At 39.9% G+C, this 21,844-nt stretch overlaps 1 protein-coding gene across 1 annotated transcript in view; it reads left to right on the top strand.

Moving 5' to 3' along the window:
* SCARF2 (scavenger receptor class F member 2) overlaps positions 1–21,844 on the top strand; it is a 215,887-nt gene that overhangs the window by 69,603 nt on the left and 124,440 nt on the right. Inside the window, exon 2 of the mRNA XM_075831042.1 lies at positions 14,045–14,103. Within this exon, the coding sequence (XP_075687157.1) occupies positions 14,045–14,103 (59 nt within the window). The remainder of the gene's footprint in view (positions 1–14,044; positions 14,104–21,844) is intronic.

Genomic DNA, 21,844 nt, shown 5'->3' with positions numbered 1-21,844 from the left:
TTGATGCAATGCAGTAGTGTTGTGCCTATTCTTGCACAACCAAACCAGGTGTGTCTAACAGCTCACTGTGCATTGTTTCTTTTATCTTTCCATCAAACAGTATTACCTTAGAGGAGCGCCGTCTTCTCCCCTTTTTTTCTTCCTTTCCTTGCTGTTCTATAGAAGACTGACACATTGGCAATGTGCAGCTGATGGAACTAGAAAGGATGAACTTAGTTAGCAACAATGCTTAGATAACCTGTGTTGTGTTATCGTGTCCTAATCGGCAATAGAGAAGCCAGTGCCTAAAGGATATTCCACGAAGAATATGCACGGAGCCGAAATAAGGCTGTTATTGAAGTGCATGAGTCCTCTACTCTTCCTCTGTATGCCTCAGATTTCATACGTACAGTTTTTTCTTTTGCATTCTGTAGGATCCGTGCGGCCTCTGTGCACTACCCTGCAGGCTCTGTGCCCACGTGCATATCAATACTTATTTGAGAGGTTTGAACAACATTTTGGCCAATCCTGTTTCTAGGCCTCTTTGGTCCAGGTTTGATGCTCACATCCATTGCACTCTCACTTTATTATTTTTGTTGGACAACACCATAACATGATCTGATCTTCTGCACTTATGGCCTATCTGTGCTAGGGACAAATAAACTTCACATGCTGAGATGACATTGAGTGCTTACCTGTTTTACTAATGGGTGTATTTTTTTATTTTTTTAAATTAGTCCAGAATGTTTATGGCTCTAACTTTTCTAGAACTTTTTACCATGATCGAGACGTGTTTAGAGTGGCTCATACCAAAGTTTTACCCATTCTTATGTGTAATTAAGCAAAAATTGCTACTCATTATATCTGGCTACTTGAGTTATAGAGCATGGTGTGGTCTAGTTACTCATGTTAATCCTACATTACCTCATGTAGAAAAAGTTTATGAAGCACAAGGTGAATCAAGACTGAATTACACAGTTATCCACAGTAAATTGGCAAAAATGAAATTTCTTGGGTACTTGAGGACTGTAGGTCGGCCTAAAGGATTCCAAAAAAAATGGGAAGGATCCAATGTATATTGGGTTTGGGTCACATTAAAATGGAACTTGGATACTGAAGAAGTGTTCACGTTCAAACCCATATCTGGGATTTGTATCACAGAGATATCAAATACAATAATAATGAATTTCAGTGGGATCTTGCATGCCACCATATCATATTACAGCTTGCTCCATCAGATGCTGTACTTCTTACCAAGTTTTCCCCTAGAAGCGCTGTTTTCAATCCATGGGAAAACTCAGTCCAAGATACGTAACCGCACATATATATGCGGCCTGCAATACCATACATGGTGCACGTTCTCTTGGGGCAAAATCCACATGATCACAAGCATAAGGCCTAATAGAAGTACAGCACACGGCATTTAGCGTAAAAATCATTTTCAATTAATTATAAAGTATATAAAAAATATTGGAAACTTTAACCTATTCTATGAAAAATGTTTTCAGCATTCAAAATCTAATTGATGTTGTGCAGAGGGGCACATCATATTTTAGCAGCACAGCTGATGAATAGAACTGTTTTAATTTTACAGACTTTATGACCCATTGATGGTATTTGTTAAATGATTACATCACGGGTAATCCATTATATTGTAATTGCGCTGAATTTAGCTGTGCAAAATTCACCTTTTATCGATTAGAATGAAGCTTACATAAGAAAGCTGCAGTAACTTGCATTCAGATCCATAAATCATTTCTAAACCTATTCAACATGTATGAACCCAAATCTAATCACTATGAGAAATTGTTTCCAGAACCTCAATTGACAATGTAGATAAAAAGGTAGAAAATATCCTTCATTTCATTCTATTCACGTTTATTCTTATAATAAAATGCACATTTCTTCTTTTGTTAAATCTGAGTTTCCAGAGCAATCCTCTATGATACAATTAATGGATCATTTTTCTACACACGTGGTTAACCCTGCTGTCTCAATTACTGCTTGTAAGACAGTTAGGTCAGACCCTATGGACTAATCCTGATCCTATGAGAATTATTATAACTTAATCAGCACATTTTAGAATCAGTCGTTCTGAGTCATGATCAACATATAGTAAGTAGCCTACAACTTTTAGTTCAGAATACACCCATGTATGCTGTCTAGTTGCTTAGTGGTTTCAGATTTAGAAAAGACGCTTTTATATAGTAGGCTGCATCTCATGAGGATGACAAGAACATAAGTTCCATATTCAATACCTAGTGAGGCACCTCGATTATCTATGCTGATGTGCAATAGTAAGTGCGGATATCCATGTTGTTATTGCACTGTACTCTATGTATATTGAAAAAAACATATGAATATTTTATTTATGGGAATAATCTAAACCTTCTTAATTTCATTTGTACTAAAAGCCATATATTTAATTTTAAGGAAGACAAGAAAGGGCATGCTGCAGTTGAACAGAAATATATACAGCAGAGGCTCAAAACGCACCAGACAGAATTGTGGAACAATTCAGAGCAAGGAAAAAGAGCGAAAGGCAAAATTTACCTTTACTTATATAAAAATTCAATAAAGTAATTTACTGCTGTAAAGCAAGATTGTTGGGATGAGGATGTGGATATTGTGAGGATGCTTAAAGTAAGTGGCGCAAATTACAGGAAAATCCTGGTGAAAACCTGCTGCAGGCAGCAAGAGAAATGCATTTTGGGATAACATTTATTTCCTGCAATACAATGACCTCAAACATAAAGCCAGATATTCAAAATAATTTTAGAGTCGCAGTCTATACATCAATCCAGTTGGAAATTTGAGGCTTGACTTAACAATGTCACTCTTAAAAAATTATCAATATTTGTCACACAAAACACAAAATTGGTAGTATCCAGGGAGCATCAGTTATTCTTGACCCTCCTCTTTAATCGGTGTGCCCAAGGGGGAGCTGGTATTACGCCATGATGTACTTGAGTAACACGGTGGAGTACCCCATTTTCCAAATATCATTGGCCATGGATTCATGGAATGTTTGGAGTGATCAACATGTTGATATTAAGAATTTTTTTATGAGTGAGTTATGAAAAGTTTTGTTTTAGAGGTTTTTGCTTGTCAGTGATAGATTGGATGCTTTTCACAAACCGTTTTCCACATTGTCTCAGTGATAGCTATTCAATCTTGTCCTCATTGGGCTTTAACGATTTTTAAAAGGATGTAAAAGAATTGCAGCCACTTGTAGAGACATACATAAAAAAACACTTACTAAATACTGAGAAATTTTGCATTCAATTATTTCGTTTGAATGGTTCCCTTTAATTCTAGTCATTTCTGGCATTACACTTCAAATGATTGTCCTCATTATGTTATATGAATATCATGTTCAACAGCAATCATTTTATTACAGTAGATCATCATAACCATTAAAACCCTGTGCATGACCAATTAACCCTTTTACCACTATAAGTTAATTGCATACAAGTGTGCTTTAGATTTGTACAACACAGATGGTATTAAGAGAAACACATGTGCTGTTTTATAAGTAGGTGTCAGCCCGTGTGACATATCTGCAACTCGAAGCCAATAACAACATGCTGGAACTGGACAAAGCTATCTTGTGAATACTAACTTGGAAAGGTTAGAAAGTTACTGTACTTAAGCCAAGCTCTGGAGACAGTTTAGGAGGAAAAGACCAAATGCAGATCAAGCAGTCGGACTGAAAAAATAACACCCTCTGGCTATTCCTAACTTAAGAGTTGTGAATTGCACAGTGTGAATAGTCTTCTGTCTGGGTTTAAACCCATCATTGGTACTTACTGCAAACTTGGAACATGCTGGAAGTACTTTCTGAGTATGAGGTTTGTAGTTCTGCCAGACTGACTGGCTCTCACGTATGAGTTCATGATCCTCACTGGACAAACATATGCAGATTGTGCATTTGCAGCACACTTTAAGAAGAAGAAAGGACGGATTTGTGTTTTAAAGAAGCTTTTTTTTTTTTTCCACTAACAGGGGAGGCTGACCAGAAATGAATATCACTTTATTCACACTTGGAGTTCAACAGTCCGTAAACTGTATGGTAGATATTCTAATTTCTGGACAGCTTCCCCGGAAGAGTGACTAAAGCAGTCACAAATAGTGTTTGCTTAGTTGGGGCTAGACTTTGGTAAAGTGGTTTTCTTACCCTTAAACGGGTATTAAACTTCCCCATAAACAAGAAATTAAAAAACAAAACAAATATAGAAAAGCTTTCTGTAAGTTCTTTTAACACACAGTCCTCCTAATCCCCTATATTTCAGTTGGTAACCAAGTAGTGCCTGAAAGGGGCTGGGTTTAGAATGCCTGATCTACCAATGCACACAGAGCAGCACAAGAAGGTTTCTGTTGCAGTAACCTGCCTCCCAGCAAAAGACTCAGATCAGAGGTCTGAGGAGGGGAATGAAAAATAAATGACACTATTGGGCTCATGTTTTAGTTTTCACTATTTGAACGACATATGGGACAAAGCATGATTAAAGAAAAAGAGGATACGGCAATATTTTTTGTCTATTTTTTTTTTTTTTGTCATCGTTATTCATTTGTTCTTATCCCTAGTAGGAATACATTGATAATTTTACCTAAATTAAGTTAGGGTAAATGTGTTTAATTTACTAATGTTTAGTGATTTTTAGCATCCAAATGCAAAATGTCAGGACCACATTGGGCCATACGCAGTGTAAAGGACATATATGACCTGTGAGCAAGGGGTTGACTAGTGCCTGTCTGAATGATCTATATCTAGTTGATTAGAACTATAATATATAAGTCCTAATTTGTTGACCAGCTGTATTATTTAATTAATCTGCCCTTAAAAAATCTGATCAATAATGTTTCAGAAACAATTCCATGGGAAATCTCGACCTTATTCTGCAGAAGTGTGTGAAAGGTAGATCAAAGACACTTTTTTTTGTGTTTGAATACATATATTGACAAAACAGTCCTTTTTGTCTTTCTATAACTTAGCTTGTTCAAATGATCGGACTTCTTCAATGACAATTACCCTAATAGCTAACTAATGACTTTCCTATAGAGAAATCGAGGAACCTCTCTCATAGCTGCATTACATCAGAGGCTGAGTACTGATTAAAGCTCTACCCTTTGGGTATTTTTTGTAAAGGAACAGAAGGCTTCTTATACTATTACTTATCAAAGGAGCTCTATATAATCCATTTGATTATATTCTGAGACGGATCAGGATGTGCTATACTTGCACTCGCACTCAGAATCAGTATCTGCTGGAAAAAAAGAGGAAAACTGGGCAGCAAAAAACAGCAGAAGTATTCAGTCTAAATTGTTTTACCAGATGGGTTGTTAAAGTGAATACAGTCTTTGTCCCTTTAAATGTATGCACATGCTGGGTGTTATACATGTTAGATGTAAACAAGTGAAAAGTATGCGCCATATAAACTTTTATTAGTCTGAAATCTTTGATATCCCTGAATTTCTGGAAAGGGCTTAAGCCCCCTACGGAATTAGTTTATTGCACATATACATCTCTCCAGTCACAGTTATTCACAATGCTCGTGTATTTTATACATATACGGATCTTGCCATCAGAGAACCTGGCCTTACTGGTCAGTATTTTGTATCAATATTTGTAAGCCAAATCCAGCAGTGGAACCTACACAGAAAAAGTATAATGGAAATATTTGTACCTCTTCCATATTTTGGACCCACTCCATAGGCTTACAAATAGTGATGCAAAATGCTGCCGTGTGAAAGTGGCCTTAGGATATGTTCACGTCACATTTGAACACTACGCTTGGCGTATATGTGCCAGGAAAGCTCCTGGCGCATACAGTGAATGTATCCATAGGGCCCTGTGTACATTTGTGCTTTTAGCATACATCATGCGTCAGAATACCTTTCTTTACTGTATGGAACAGCGAAGTACACTATGCTATTCCACATAGAGGCATCCAGTAAAAGCAGTGTACGGCGCAGTGTACGTTTTTTACAATGTGACCCTATGTGTGACATATAGGCATTACAGTGGCAATTATTGAAACCTTCCGTTGAAGGTATACGTTGGGAAATACTCTTGACATATTCCTCCTAAGGAAGGCTCTGATATGATGTGAACAGACCCTAAGCAAGCAATTAAGAATTCATTTTGCTTTTCTTTTTTTTTGTTATAAGAAATGTATTCCAGGACTGATATTTTTAGATATAAACAAAGCATAATAAGCTATGTCAACAGAATTCACTGTATAGAGCTAAATGTTTTTCATTTTGCAAATGCAGCCATAAATGTGCTGGACAGTTTGTGACATACAAACTTTATATGTGGTCCGAGATCTGAGATTTTGAGGACTACAACAGATGCACAATCTTTCAGCAGTACATGTGGATGGACTGCACACATTGGAGACTACTGTATGGAGGCCTGTGTGTATATAAACACGTCATGTAGCAGCCAAAGATGTACTTTGGTCTTTTTTCTCCAAGATAAGATTTTATAGAACATGTTAGGTCCTCTTCACATCGCGATTATGAACTACGTTTATTTTGCACATTCGGAAAGCTCCCGATGTATACTATAAACGTGATCATAGGGCTCCATTAGCCCGACAGAGGCCAAAAGAGTGTCCTTTTGACCTCTGTTGGGCTAGTATATGTCGGTAGATCTTTTTTTGAAGGATGTAATAGCATAGTACACTACGCTATTCCATCCTGAGGAATCCCACAAAAAAAATGTATACTGCATACAGTGGGATACGTTGCTGCCTTATGTTGGAGGTATGCCTCAGACGGAAGACCAAAACGAGATGTAAAGATGGCCTTATACACACCTGATCAGTGGGGTCCAGCCTCTAGGACCCCCACCATTCCTATGAACAAACTAGTTTTGGTCCCGGCTGTTGGTGGCCACACATTCAAATGTCTATTTCCATTCAAATGAGGGTGATTTATGGAAACTGTTGATTGAGTGGTCAATACCAACTAATTTGTGAGGTATCAGTGCCTGGATGAGTCTTATAATATATCATTTAAATGTATCATGAAACCCTTATTTGAGGAAACCCCTATAATCTTCTGGCTAGGAAACACCCAAGCTTGCCAGGTATAACTCTGTGTCTTGGGTAAATACACTGTTTCAAGCTTATGCTTACAGCTTACCTGTAAATATTGGAGCCAATGACATAAGTCATGGCTTGTAGCCAAAGGACCAGAGAAAGGAAGTTTAGATCCGGCACAGACGATTCAAATAAAATGGAAAAAGTTTTTCCAAGTTTAATGGGCCAAGAACGTTTTGGCTAATAAAAACAGGGATGAAGAGCACAACGTGCTATCCTGGTGGTGTAGGGAAAAATGGCTGATAATGATAAGTGAGAAGCCTACGCGTTTCAGACGCTTCAAGCGTCCTTAGTCATGGCTGAAGCTTCAGCCATGACTAAGGACGCTTGAAGCGTCTGAAACGCGTAGGCTTCTCACTTATCATTATCAGCCATTTTTCCCTACACCACCAGGATAGCACGTTGTGCTCTTCATCCCTGTTTTTATTAGCCAAAACGTTCTTGGCCCATTAAACTTGGAAAAACTTTTTCCATTTTATTTGAATCGTCTGTGCCGGATCTAAACTTCCTTTCTCTGGTCCTGTCTACCGTGTGCCGACACGAACATCCGTGCACGACTATCTCTATTTCCACATCAGCAATAAGGTGAGCTGGAGGTCTTTCTTTTTTTCTCTTACTCTTGTAGCCAAAGGCTTTGTTCCGAATTGCAATGCATCTAAAATAAAGAAATGAATTAACTTTGCAAATACTCTTCAATAAAAATACCCTACACTTTTGTGTATACAGCTCCTATGCAGATGTGTCTCCATAGTTACAGACTACAAACAATCCCTGCATGTAGTCTGATCCTGCAGTTATGTGTTTCTTCCTTCCAGCTGCTGCTTCTTGCGAACCTACAGAAAGAGGGGCAGATGGTATAATGGTTACTATGAATCATAAGGTTTTTACACACATATATAATATACTTTCTATCTTAAATGTCTTCTTGACTGCTGCTTTGGTATGCTGTTCAATGCTTCTTTTTTTTTTTACTTCTGGCTTTACATAGCAATAAAGGACTGAAGAATGAGAGAACACATTACAAGGGCTGCTACACATTATTTTTTATTGTGTTTGCTTTTTCTTTTTATTACTTAAAATCTACTGGGTATTTTTAATTAACATACATAAAAAAAGAAAAATATATGTTTTACAGATCATCAAGATCTCAGTCACTGCATAGAACAAAATATGTTATGACTTATTGGCACCAGCCACGTGTTCCTTTCTGCCCATGATTCTGCATAATCTGTTCAGTATTTTCCATGTGAGCTGTGCAAAACCCCATCAGCCTGTGGCAGTTTGGCTATTGACCAAGTTGTAAATGATACTTTCCATGTGTAATTCTTTAAATGGCAAACAAGTAAAGGAGTCATTTGGTGAAGTGAAAAAGAATATTATTTCAGATCTGTAGCTTTGCAGACCAGGACGCAACTAACAATCTTCTCGTCCTCACCAAGCACAAGCAAATCTAACAAAAACAAACAGAGAATTGTCAAAATTTATTTAACAGATAAAGAAAGTTTAGTTTTATTTAGGCCTCTTGCACACGACCGTAGCTGTGTGCTTGGTCCGTGATTACGGCACAGACGGCCCGAGAAGTGTCATCCGCGGTCCGTCTGCAATCATGGACCATGCACACACAAGAGTACATTAAGTTAAATGAACCCGGAACGCAAATGACATGTCCTACTTTTTTTACGGTCCGGGCTTCGGGCAATACACGGACCGTGGAAACCACGGTCGTGTGCATTGGCCCATAGGATATAATGTGTTATATACAATCTGCAATTGGAGTTCCGCAATTGCGGATAGTATGCGGACGCAAATGCCCGGTCATGTGCATAGGGCCCTAATAGGGGGTTTTAGGTTTTGTGTAAACACACCTTAATTAACCCCTTCCCGACATATGACATACAGTTACGTCATAGCCGGGTAGGGGAAGTATGGAGCGTGCTCACGAAGTGCTTAATAGATGCCTGTCAGAATCATGATATACTGCAATCCATTAGTATTGCAGTATATAGTGTAAGCGATCTGACGATCGATGGTTGAAGTCCCCTATGGGGACTAATAAAGAAAGTAAAAATGAGTTAAATAAAGGTTTTTTTGTGTGTAAAAAAATTAATATTAAAAGTTCAAAAAACTCCCCTTTCCCCATTTTCCCCCTAGAGCATAGTAAAAAAATAAATAAATAAACATAATTGGTATTGCTGCGTCCGTAAAAGTCTGAACTATTACAATATCATTATTTAACCTGCACGGTGAACGCCGTAAAAAAAATTGTAAATGCCAGAATCTCTATTTTTTGGTCACCTCATCTCCCACAAAAAATGAAATAAAAAGTGATCAAACCGTCACAAGCACACCAAAATGGTATTATTAAAAACGACAGCTTATCCCGCAAAAAATAAGCCCTCATACCACTTAATCGTCGGAAAAATAAAAAAAGTTATGGCTCTTGGAATTTGGCGACACAAAATAAATTTTCTTTTTTACACTTAGGTTTTTACTTGTAAAAGTAGTAAAATATAGAAAAAACTAGATATATTTGGTATCGCCGTAATCGTATTGACCCACAGAATAAAGATAACATGTTGTTTTAATTGCACAGTGAATTCCGTAAAACCGGCGCGCAAAAAACCATGAAGGAATCGCTGTTTTTTTTCATTTTCTACCCCACAAATAATTTTTTCCCCATTTCCTAGTACATTATATGGCAAAATAAATGGTGCTACGAAAAACTACAACTAGTCCCACAAAAATCAAGGCCTCATAGGACTATATCGACGGAAAAATGAAGATGTTATGGCTTTTGGAAGTTGGGGAGGAAAAAACTAAAATGAAAATCTGAAAAAGGTGTTAAAGGGGTTAAAACCCCTCTGTACAAGCCTTTTCTGTATGCCCTATTACGGAATATGGACATCATGGGGATCCACCACTTGGGCCTCCGTCTATGTGCCAGGTTGGAGAGCTACTAAAATTACATGGTCAACCATTCACTGCAAGGTGCTTGCTGTAGCAATATCAGCTGATTTCCAGGGATTTCAAAAGTTGGATCTGTGGGGATAAGCTGTTTGCCAGGGCTGCAGTTTTTCTGCAATTTTGTAAAATACTTTTTGTTGCATGATTTCTGTTTGCACACAGTGTATGGAAACATTATTATTATTTACTTCCAGAGCTCTAACACTTCTTACAGCAAGAGTAACTAAACTTTTAAAAAAACTTTTGACATGTCATAGTGACATATCAGAAGTTTTGATCGGTGGGGGTCCGAGCACTGAGACCCCCAACGATCACTAAAACGAAGCTGCAGAAGTGCTCCAGCTGAGTGCGGTGCCGCTTAATTTCTGATCGGCTTTTCTCGAAAGGCAGAGCAAGCGGTGTATGGGTTAAAAAGAAAGTCTATGGCTCCGTACACTGCAGAAACAGAAACACCGCGCTTACCCGAGCGTTTCTTCCGCTTTGTTATAGCAAACTGTTTCCGATCGGTTTTCTTCGGGAAGCCAAGCCAGCAGTGTACAGACTTATAGACTTTCTTTTGAGACTGTACACTGCTCGCTCGGCCTTCCGAGAAAAGCTGATCAGAAATGAAGCGGGACAGCACTCACTCGAGCACTTCTGCCACTTCGTTTTAGCGATCGTTGGGCATCTCAGTGCTTTAACCCCCACTGATCAAAACGTCTGACATATCACTATGACATGTCAAAAGTTTTTAAAAAGTTTAGTTACCCTTTAAGTTTTACTTCAATTGTATGAAGAAAGGAGAGAGATTTGTTCTGCTGACATAGTTAGTTCACATAGTCTAGGCTGGATAAAGTATTAGTTTCATGATACACAGGCATTTTAAACAATGACACCTATAAGATACGCATAAGGAGTTAAATTAGCGGGTTCTAAGGGCTACCACTGCAGAGTTTATAGAACTACGTTTTTTGGGGTTAAATGCTATTCCTGGCATCTTACGAAAAAAATGCATTTACCAGTTTATTCCTTTATGGGAATTTTAACCATGTTATTGTTTAAAGTTCATATGATTCATGACAATGGGAGTTTAAAACATTAGGGAAATGCAAAAAAAAAAGAAAAAAGAAATGTCCTATTTTATGGTTATATTTCAAATTAGGGTAGCTAAAGAAATTCAGATTTTCTGCGGTTGTCCTGAATATTAGTTAGGATGATCCCTGTCTATGGTCTCCAGGCTGCTGAACGCCTGCAGAGAAGCAGCAGGGAATTTGACTAGCAATTCCCCTAACGCTCTATTTTCAGATGATTCATTTCCACTCTTGACAGGATCTATTCTGTTAATAACAACACATTAGGGATTTGTGGTTTATGTAAAGTACTAGAGGTACACTTTTAGAATAACCTTAGAGTATCCGCATGTCACGTAAAAGCAGAAAAATTCTGCTGTGTCTGGACGTACTCTAAAATTCACCTTGATAGAGAATACAAAATGTTAAATAAACGATTGTAATAGAGAATACATTGAATGGTGCAAGTATCAAAGTTACATTTTCTCTATAGGTCTTTGATGGTCAGCTCTTGTACTCTCGCATATTTGCATTGCATGTTGTTTCCTGACCTAACTTTAAAGGAGCTTTCATTGAAAATATAGAAATTCCGCTCATGTTTGCGACCCTATCGTGTTTAAGCAAAAGTTATTTCTTTCTAAAAATCTTTAGCATTTAACAACCATACAGATTGCTGCAGCTGGTTCACACTCCGATAATTCTTTAGAGTATGGGATCGATAAACTCTGCATTGCAGCATTTGCCAGCACAACTATTTTCTTGCATTTGGAAGGTGCTTGGCAGGTTTGAAACACTAAGTGGATATCTTATGAAGAGCCAAGACATAAATAAATAAATATATATATATATATATATATATATATATATATATATATATATATATATAAAATGCAAATCTCATTGCCATTCATAGACTAGGGTTTTTGGGCTGGTGGAAGTATTCCTGTAATGCAGGAAACACTGGCCAAGAAGGGATGCACCTGTCCGACACCAGTCATGAGATGTGCTGTGGCATTTAGATGTGGACCACTTGGTATCAGGGGCCAGAATATCTGCCAGTAAAATGTTTCCAAAAACATTACACTATATGCACTATTCTTTACCGCTTACATCAGGTCAAATGAGTCTCTGAATTCAGGTTGTTTTCAGTGTTCAATCTGTAAAAACAGAAACAGAGTAAGGAAGCATGATATGCATGTATATTAGACACCAATATCCTGTGAATTAAAGTGTACCAGATTTAACAAGATATAAAATATATAGCACTTAGATTGAAACCTTGAATCAATTGCCATAATATTATATCTGCTCTGACAAGATAGTCTCTTACTGAAAGGGTCTCGGCAGGGAAAACAACATGCAGCAAACCACATCCCTACTATCGTTATTTTATTTTTTTACCAATACATTTTTTATTGAATTTTGTAGAATAACAGAACCAAGAAGGGAGAATACTCAACATGAGGATCTCCCCAAGACAAATAAACATAAAGTAACACATACATTACAGGGATTCATATGCAATCAGGTAAAATATACAGAAGAACATCTCAGTTCTACATATAACACATAGGTATGACAGGAGACAAATCGATACAAAATATACTGACAACCATCGAAATAAAGATCCTACATCTAGAATCAAGCAAAAGGGGAAAGTGGAGCTCAGGGCTAATCCGGGGCCAGAGAAAATTTGCTCCAAGATTTCCAGGCTCTTTCAAATTCAGCTAGCGAGTGAGTCTTAGTAGCCCATGACTTCTCCATATGATAGGAAAACTGAACCTGATTAACTAACTCCGCTTTAGCCAGAGGATCCGAGAACTTCCATTTACGTGCTATCATAAGTCTCGCAGCCGGAATGACATGTGACATAGCTATATGCCCAAAGGCACAAGGCCTACCCAGGAGAAGCCACTATATTAGATTTCAAAATTTTGGAGATGAGCCGGAAAGCAATCAACCAGAGCAATCCCACACATATGCAAGTACGTACCCTTTGCTCCACAACCCCTCCAACAAGACTCTGATGCAGAGCCTGACATTTGCAGGTGTAAGATACCATCGGAAGGCAATTTTCCTAGACATTTCCCAATGTATCGAGCTCTTAAAGGCTCTTCTCACCCATGCCAAGGCTGTAAAACAATCTTGAAGAGAGATATCCAAACCTAGATCGATATCCCATGTGGACATATACGATAATTTATCAGTAGGTGTATGAGTAGTAAATGAACCGTAAAATAGAGAAATGCCCTTAACTTTGGGGAGTTTATTAGCATAAAAAAATATAGCCTGACGTGGAAGAAACCGGCTGGAAATCTCCACTGAAGCAAGCGCATTTCTGATGCAGAGATACTTATAAAAATCTGTTCTAGGAATACCATAACAAGAGGATAAATCCTGAAATAATCTAAAGGTAGAGTCGCTATAAAGAGAGGAAATGGTCGTCATAACTGCAAACTCCCATGGCGTCGATATTAACATTGTCTAACATTGAATATAGGTACCTAAGGGGCAGAGCTTTCAGTGACCCGCTACTATCGTTATTTTAATGGTATTACTGGATTGGAATTCAACATGAGCCATGAAGATTGAAAGCATTCTATAGAAGTAGTGTCATATAGGACTTTATCGTAACGTCATGTAGTAGTGCCTGTATAGTATTGTCAATACCCTAACATTTTTATACCATGACTGTGATTTGTGTTCTGCACAGCTTAAATACATTTTGGGGCTTGTTGGGCGATGGGTGGCGGGACATGAGAAGGTTACATGGATGGCCATGTCTCCTACCAACCGTTTGGACTGATATGGTGGTGGTATCTCCTTATTTAACATAAGTGTCCAACTTTAGATCGACACTCGCAGCTCCTTTTTACGCATATTGTGCAACATATTGTGCATGTTTACAGTTATTTACAGGTTTTTTTCTCTTTCAAAATACAGTGGTTCAAGTTTTGTGTGCTGCACAGGGTGGAGACAGCTTGGAGAAGAGTGTCCAATTGGTAAGCATGAATATATTGGAATGTTGGAAAAAGTAATTATTGTAGTGATGTTCTTTATCAACTGGGGAAAAGTATTTACACTAAATAAGTAGATAGAAGAGTTTGATGAGGGGGGACGAATGAGTAATAGGTACTGACCCTCACAATAAACCCCAATTTTCTTTTCTATTAAATTCTAGTAGAGATCACTGAAGGGCTGGTTGATTCTTATTTTAACCTGCTCCTTTTATTTTGTACTTGGAGGGAGTAGAAAGTTGGTTTGGAAAGGAGGGCAACTTGCTGGAGTAGAAATAAGTCAGTCATGCTGCCCCTCTGCTTCATTGTAGGCTGAACTAGACTTACTATTGTACCACGGTGTAGCTAAAGGGGGGTTAGAGGTAGCAGTTGCTCTGGGACCCTGGTGCCTGAGTTTTGCATTGGGGCCATTGACTATACCATACTAGGTTTAATTGTACCATTAATTCTTTGCATAGTGTATATAAATATTGGTAACACTTATATTGACCACAATTTTTAGAATCCAGGCCTTGGAATTTATTTTAAAGACTATTAAAAAAAATTGGTTAAGAACAGTCCTACTTGACTTTTTCATATGGAATACCATAGCATGCTCTATGTACTCCTTACGTGGTTAATCCAAGGATTTATTTTGATATTGGAGTCAGGAAGGATTTTTTTCCCCTAAGATGAATATGATTGACTTTTGCTTTATGTTTTTTTTTGCCTTCCTGTGTAACAACAGTTCAGGATTACAACCTGAACTGCATGGGTTTATGTCTTTTTTCAGCCTTACAAACTATGATACTATTCATGAGAAGATTGGCACCCGCTCGAATCAGAGTCTCTGAAGAAATGTATTCAGCACACCTTAGTAGTATTCAACATAGATTTTATTTCTTTAGGTATATGCCAGAGGCTACAAGTGCAACGTTAACGTTTCGGTCGTGAGACCTTCGTCGGGCACTGAGCCGTACTGGGGACTGATTCAGTCTTGCTTATGGCGCTGCTTAAATCGAATATGGCGGCTATGTTGAATACTACTAAGGTGTGCTGAATACATTTCTTCTGACCTACAACTGGGTTGGGACCCTATTTCAAGCACCCAAAGAAACTGGTGCTGTCTGAACAAAACCACACGAATCAGAGTCTCTGTCACTACTTTATGCTGCCCTCAGATTGGCCAGCATAAGGCCTTGTTCACACGGTGCAGATTTGAAGCAGATTTTACATATATTTCTAAAACCAAAACCAGGAATGAAACCTAAACAGAAGAAATATATAAAGAAAGGTCTTACACGCCTCCTCTTCTGGATCCAATTCTGGTTTTGGCTGGTAACAGACACTTTAATTTCATAAACAATGTTGTATTTCATACATTTGTGTTTCATAGACGACTAATAAAATCGGAGATATTCATTTTTAAAGTCTGCTAGCGTATCCTTGGGATTATAATTCAGGTTAACGCTTCCTACAATAACATGTTGAGTAAGAGAAAAGAAATGAAAAAAAACTTCACGCAGGATGAATAATTATTCTGCTGTAATTCCAAAGCATTCCTGAAAGTCATTGGAGAGATCCTAGAAGACTGTTTTATAATAATGTTATCCAATTACCTATTATGTGACCTCATTCACAGCTGTTTAGTTATGGCCCTTATTTATAGAATACTTTATATACTTTTATATAAACACTTTATATACTGAAATTTCAAGCATGGTCTGCAGTTATCCTGTATGCAGTGGTTAGAAATGCTTATAGCTCATGGGCTATTATACTAGTGTATACTAGGGTATAATAGTGTATTGTAGTGTATATAGAACTGAGGCGCTTCAGTAAACTAACCCTCAGGCAGGAGCCAGTCAGGCCACAAGATCCTTCTTCAGTGTATAAGACAACACATACAAGGTTACGAGCTCTTAGTGGTCATATTTTGGCTGTTTTTATCAAGGTGAAAAAATATCCGTTATCTCAAGGCCTTCTGTGCACAACCGCATAATGGATTTGTATTGTATGGATTCATAATATAGCACCCATAGAATCTATAGGCCCATAGTATACATCCACACATATCCAATTTCATATGGAGGTACACAAGTTTTTCTCGCAGATTCATATGGAATCTGTGAAAAAAAATAATCATGGAATCGCATGCCGAATTCCGAAGCTGTTCTCCCCGGAAGCATTGCTTTTAGGCTAGAATATGATGCCTGACTGACCGCTGTTTATAGCCTTCTGAAGTAATGCGGCCTACAGTCTATTCTTAAAGCCACAATCACACGGGTGTATTTTGTTCAGTATTTTGCATCAGTATTTGTAAGCCAAAACCAGAGGTGGTTCCAAAACACAGAAGAAGTGTAAATCTTTCTATTATACTTTTCTATGTTTATGTTCTACTGCTGGGTTTGCCTTAAAAATATTGATGCAAAATACTGATTTAAATATGTGTTAAAGAGATCTATTAACCGCTCTGATCTATGTCAACGTAGTGAAATTCCCTAATATCATTTGTTCAGTATTTTGCATCAGTATTTGTAAGCCAAAACCAGAGGTGGTTCCAAAACACAGAAGAAGTGTAAATCTTTCTATTATACTTTTCTATGTTTATGTTCTACTGCTGGGTTTGCCTTAAAAATATTGATGCAAAATACTGACCAAAATATGTGTTAAAGAGATCTATTAACCGCTCTGATCTATGTCAACGTAGTGAAATTCCCTAATATCATAGCCATTGGAACAAATAGTGCAAAAAAGAAAAATGATTGATTTTACAAAGTGAGTTCTGCTTTCATTCATGACTACACAGCTTTATTCCTAATAAAAGTTAATAACCGTTTAGATCCCCATTTTAAGAAGACATTGGTCGATTTCGTGAGATGTTTGTTTTAGTAAAACACTATTATTACTAAAATCAACAATATAACACTACAGTATATCTATATGAAGTCCACAATATATCAATGGACTGTTGCCCAGACTCTCATGATATTGTCTAATATATTGGCATTCAAAAATCCCCAATGTATATTCATATGCCATGTTTACATAAATATTAATGTGTATTTTTTTAATATAATAGTTGAGCATTAGATATTGTGCCACAATTTGCATTTCTGGCAGATTGTTACTATCCGGATGCTGAGAAGGTCCAAGTCAATCAGGAATACAATTTATTTTCTCAATTACCAAAGTTAAATTGCCAAATCTAAGGTTGATGATTTTACTATATAATGAGTCCTAGTTACCGAAGTCAATACTGTAATTTCCATATTTCTTATGCAAATAGCAGAAAGTTTAGACCAAATACAAGTAACAAGACACTAGTGACTTTTATCTGTCTGATTATTACATTCTATTCACCAGGAAATGTTAGACTAAGGCCCCATGCACACGACCGTGCCCGCAATCACGGCACGGCCGGCCGCTGACTGACAGCGAAAGAACGGACATGTTCCATAATTCCCGGAACATTTCCACGGCACGGACACCCTTCCGTAGTGCTACGGAAAGGTGTCAGTGTTCAATGAAAGTGAATGGCTCCGTTATTGCGGACCGCAATTGCGGTCTGCAAAAACGGAGGTTTTTTACGGTCGTGTGCATGGGGCCTAAGCAAGAATGTCCTTGGGTATGAAATGAACAATAACATACTGGTTAAGGGAAAATTTTTAATAAAATGACTATTTTCACCATTTTACTCAATAGGTATAAAACAATCATTATTGTACTCAAGTTTCATATATAAGAAATGTGATCGTATGATCAAAAGTTCGAACATTTTTCAATATACTTTCTGTATTAATTCCTCAGTAGGAACATTCATTGTTTACTTCCAGTGGATACAATTCTATCCTTTGAAATTCAGTAGGAACATTCATTATTTACTTCCTGTGGATACAATTCTGTCCATGGTCATGTGATGGACACACAGGTGCTGGAATCGTTAGAAGACACAGCTCTGATACACATAATGTAACAAACCATACACCTGTGTGTCCATCACATGACCATGGACAGAATTGTATCCGCTGGAAGTAAACAATGAATAATCCTGCTGATTAGCAAGAAGCAGAGAATTTGAAAACCGTGACAAATTAATACAGAAGGCATATTGGAAAATGTTATAAATTAATTATACAAAAAACAAATAACATTAATTTGCTAAAACCGGACAACCCCTTTAACTATTCTATAAACATCTTAATATTAATAGAAATATCTGTGTGCATTTGATCATTACTCATAAGTACTCATTGAGTATTATGAGAGACAGCAAGCCATGTGATCTTGTGAAATTTCTTGTGATGTTATGGAGCCTCCATATTTTAATGACATTAATACAAATTTGTTTGGTGAAAGCTGCCCACACTAACAAATTATCACCTTACAAGACAACTAGTGCCAGGATCCCTTAATTCTTAACACTATTGAGGGTCCCAACTACTGGACTCTTAACCAATGTAAGTCTTATGACATTTTCGGCACGGGATAAAAATCCATGGTTGGAAGCTCCTTCAAAATATCTAAAATAGGGCAGAAAATACCTATTATTAGATTAACAGTGGACTGATTTTGACTATAGGTTCCACTATTAAAGTAACCTCCCCAGGTCTTACACTGTCCGTAGCATTGGCCCGCCCCCTTGCCATTTCGGCAGACAAAGTACAAGACTGATCTCTCGCAAGAGCTGAAGAGAGGAGAGCGTGTGTAACGTCTATGGCCGCGGACCGTCGTCCTGACTTACCCTCTGACGGCCGCGGCCATGAACGAGTGAGTTCCCGGCGGCATCTCCCTCCTGTGAGACGCCAGCACTCACTTCCTGGTCCAGACACTGTCTCCCGCAGGGCGTGCGCACCCGCGAGTGCACGGCCTTAAAGGGCCAGTACGCGCACAGTTGCAGAATACTGCAATTAGCCCAGAATGCTTCGGGACTATAAAAGGGGCTCTGCCCTCTCGATCCTTGCCTGAGCATTGTTGTGTTACCTAAAGTTTGTCATTGCAAATGGTCTCCTAGTGTTTCCCAGTTCCTGCTGCTTGTACCCTGTATCCCGTGCTACCGTGCCTCTGTGCCGTTAAGAGTTGGAGTCGTGTTGTGCCCTCCGCTGCATCTATCGTGTCGCACCCCGCCGGGTGTCTGTCTACTGTCGGAGCCTCATCTTAGCCTGAATCTACTGCTACTGTCTACATTGCCTCAGGTACCCTTTCTGAACTATAGACATTGCATTGTACCTGTTTGGCCAGCTGCTATCCCGCTACCCGAGGCTCAGAGAAAGATCCCAAGAGGTTTGTCAAGAGAGAAGGCTTTCTAGGTTGGCTCCCAACTTCCAGCTACCCATCTTGTGCTCATCTGCTGCTCCACCCGAGGTTCCGATTCAAGTAGATCAGCTTAAACTATCTGTCCAGGAAAAACAGCGCAGGTGCACTTCTGGACTCTGTCTATATTGCGGCCTCGCTGGCCATGTCGTGCGTCTGTGTCTCCAGAAGCCAAAAAACTCCAACGTCTAGGATTGGTTGGAGAGACAACCCTGGGCGACACAGCATTTGACAGAGAACTCTCCTCCAAGCTGTTCATCCCTGTGACTATTGTCGCTGGCGAGAGGCCCCATCTAGTCTATGCCTATCTGGACTCTGCAGCCAATTTTATACGCAAAGACGTTGTGGATCTTCTTCACTTGCCCACTACCCTTCTGGAGAAGCCGTTGATCGTTGCCTCAGTAGATGGACTGCCGCTGCCCAACTCAATATTGTCTGTGACCAAGCTACTGAGGCTTCAAGTGGGAGCCCTTCATTCTGAGCTCATCTCCCTGTTTGTCCTGCCCAAGGCCGTCAACCCCGTGCTGCTGGGTTTGCCTTGGCTCCGTCTACACGCCCCAGTCCTGAATTGGAATTCCGGTGGGGCCCCAGGTGCCTCAAACGCTGTCTGGGGCATATCCATCCGCTTCAGCCTCCTCCGCATCAGTCATTGGCAGGGTTGCCCTCTTGCTACTCTCAGTTCTCAGGTGTCTTCGACAAGAAGGAGGCAGAGACGTTGCCACCACATCGAGCGTATGATTGTCCTATTGACTTGGTGTAAAGGATCTGCCAGGCACTACGTCTGTGGATACTCCCAGGATTAATCAATCGACACCTGAGGCCGGACCTCTTAGACTGACTCCGGCTCCCACCAATCAGGGTGGCAGGCTCAGGAGTGGGAGAGCCTATCGCGGCCTGGTCAGTCGGAGTTAGCTCCGCCCCCTGTCCATTTATACCTGCCGTTTTCTCTTCCTCATTGCTTGTGATTCTTCCTGGTTTCCTGGCCCTGCTCAGCCTTGCTCCAGCCTGCTACTGCCTTGCTTCAGCCTTGCTACAGCTTCCGCTTATCCTGCTTCGCTCTGACCCCAGCTTGCTTCCTGCTCATTGCTCTGCGTTCGTACACTTCGTTACTTCTTGACTCTGACTGGCTCGTTCACCACTCTGGTCTCCTCGCGGTGTTCCGTGGGCTACTTCCCCTTCCCTTGCTTGTTCCCTGTTTGTATTCCCGTGCACTTAGTCAGCGTAGGGACCGCCGCCCAGTTGTACCCCGTCGCCTAGGGCGGGTCGTTGCAAGTAGGCAGGGACAGGGCGGTGGGTAGATTAGGGCTCTCTTATCCCCTTCCCCTTTTTCCTGCCATAACATAATCACAAGCCCATACCTAGTCTACGCTTTCTTCTACTCTATCATGGACCCCCTTGAGACCCTGACCCAGCAGATGCAGGGCCTCTCCCTACAGGTCCAGGCCCTGGCTCAGAGGGTCAACCAGCCTGACGCTGCCATAGTAGTACCCCTCCCCCCACCTCTAGAACCTGACCTCAAGTTACCTGACCGGTTCTCAGGGGACCGTAAGACTTTTCTCTCCTTTCGGGAGAGTTGCAGACTTTACTTCCGTCTAAAACCTCACTCCTCAGGTTCCGAGAACCAGCGGGTGGGAATCATTATATCCCGACTCCAGGAAGGGCCCCAAGAGTGGGCCTTCTCCTTGGCTCCTGACGCCCCTGAACTTTCCTCCGTTGATCGTTTTTTCTCTGCCCTCGGACTCATTTACGACGAGACTGACAGGACTGCCTTGGCCGAGAGTCAGCTGGTGACCTTACGTCAGGGTAGGAGACCTGTTGAGGAATATTGTTCTGACTTTAGAAAGTGGTGCGTAGCTTCTCGGTGGAATGACCCTGCCCTAAGGTGCCAGTTTAGGTTAGGCTTATCTAACGCCCTGAAGGATCTGCTTGTTAGCTACCCCTCTTCTGACTCCCTAGACCAGGTTATGGCCTTAGCAGTACGACTTGACCGACGTCTCAGGGAACGACAGCTTGAACGTTTCAGTGTTTTCCCCTCTGACTTCCCTGCGATTCCCCCCGAGGTCCCGTCTCCTCGCTCTTCCACGGAAGACTTGGAGGTACCTATGCAACTCGGGGCCTCCGTGTCCCCCCGACAACGTAGAGAGTTCCGCAGGAAGAATGGTCTCTGCTTCTATTGTGGGGATGACAAGCATCAACTGAACACCTGTCCCAGGCGCAAGAATAAGCAGCCGGAAAACTTCCGCGCCTAAGTGATCACCGGGGAGGTCACTTGGGCGCACAGGTATTTCCCGTTAATATGAAACGCAATAAAATTTTGCTTCCCTTTCAGGTCTCGTTTGGTGGTCGGTCTGCCACCGGCAGTGCCTTCGTGGATTCAGGCTCATCTGCTAATATCATGTCTGTGGAATTTGCTATGTCTCTAAAAATGCCTTTT

The sequence above is a fragment of the Rhinoderma darwinii genome, chromosome 1, assembly GCF_050947455.1.
Source record: "Rhinoderma darwinii isolate aRhiDar2 chromosome 1, aRhiDar2.hap1, whole genome shotgun sequence".
In the NCBI taxonomy this organism is placed as follows: Eukaryota; Metazoa; Chordata; class Amphibia; order Anura; family Rhinodermatidae; genus Rhinoderma; species Rhinoderma darwinii.
The sequence above is the reverse complement of the archived record's forward strand: the minus strand, read 5'-3'. Positions and strand labels throughout refer to the sequence as shown.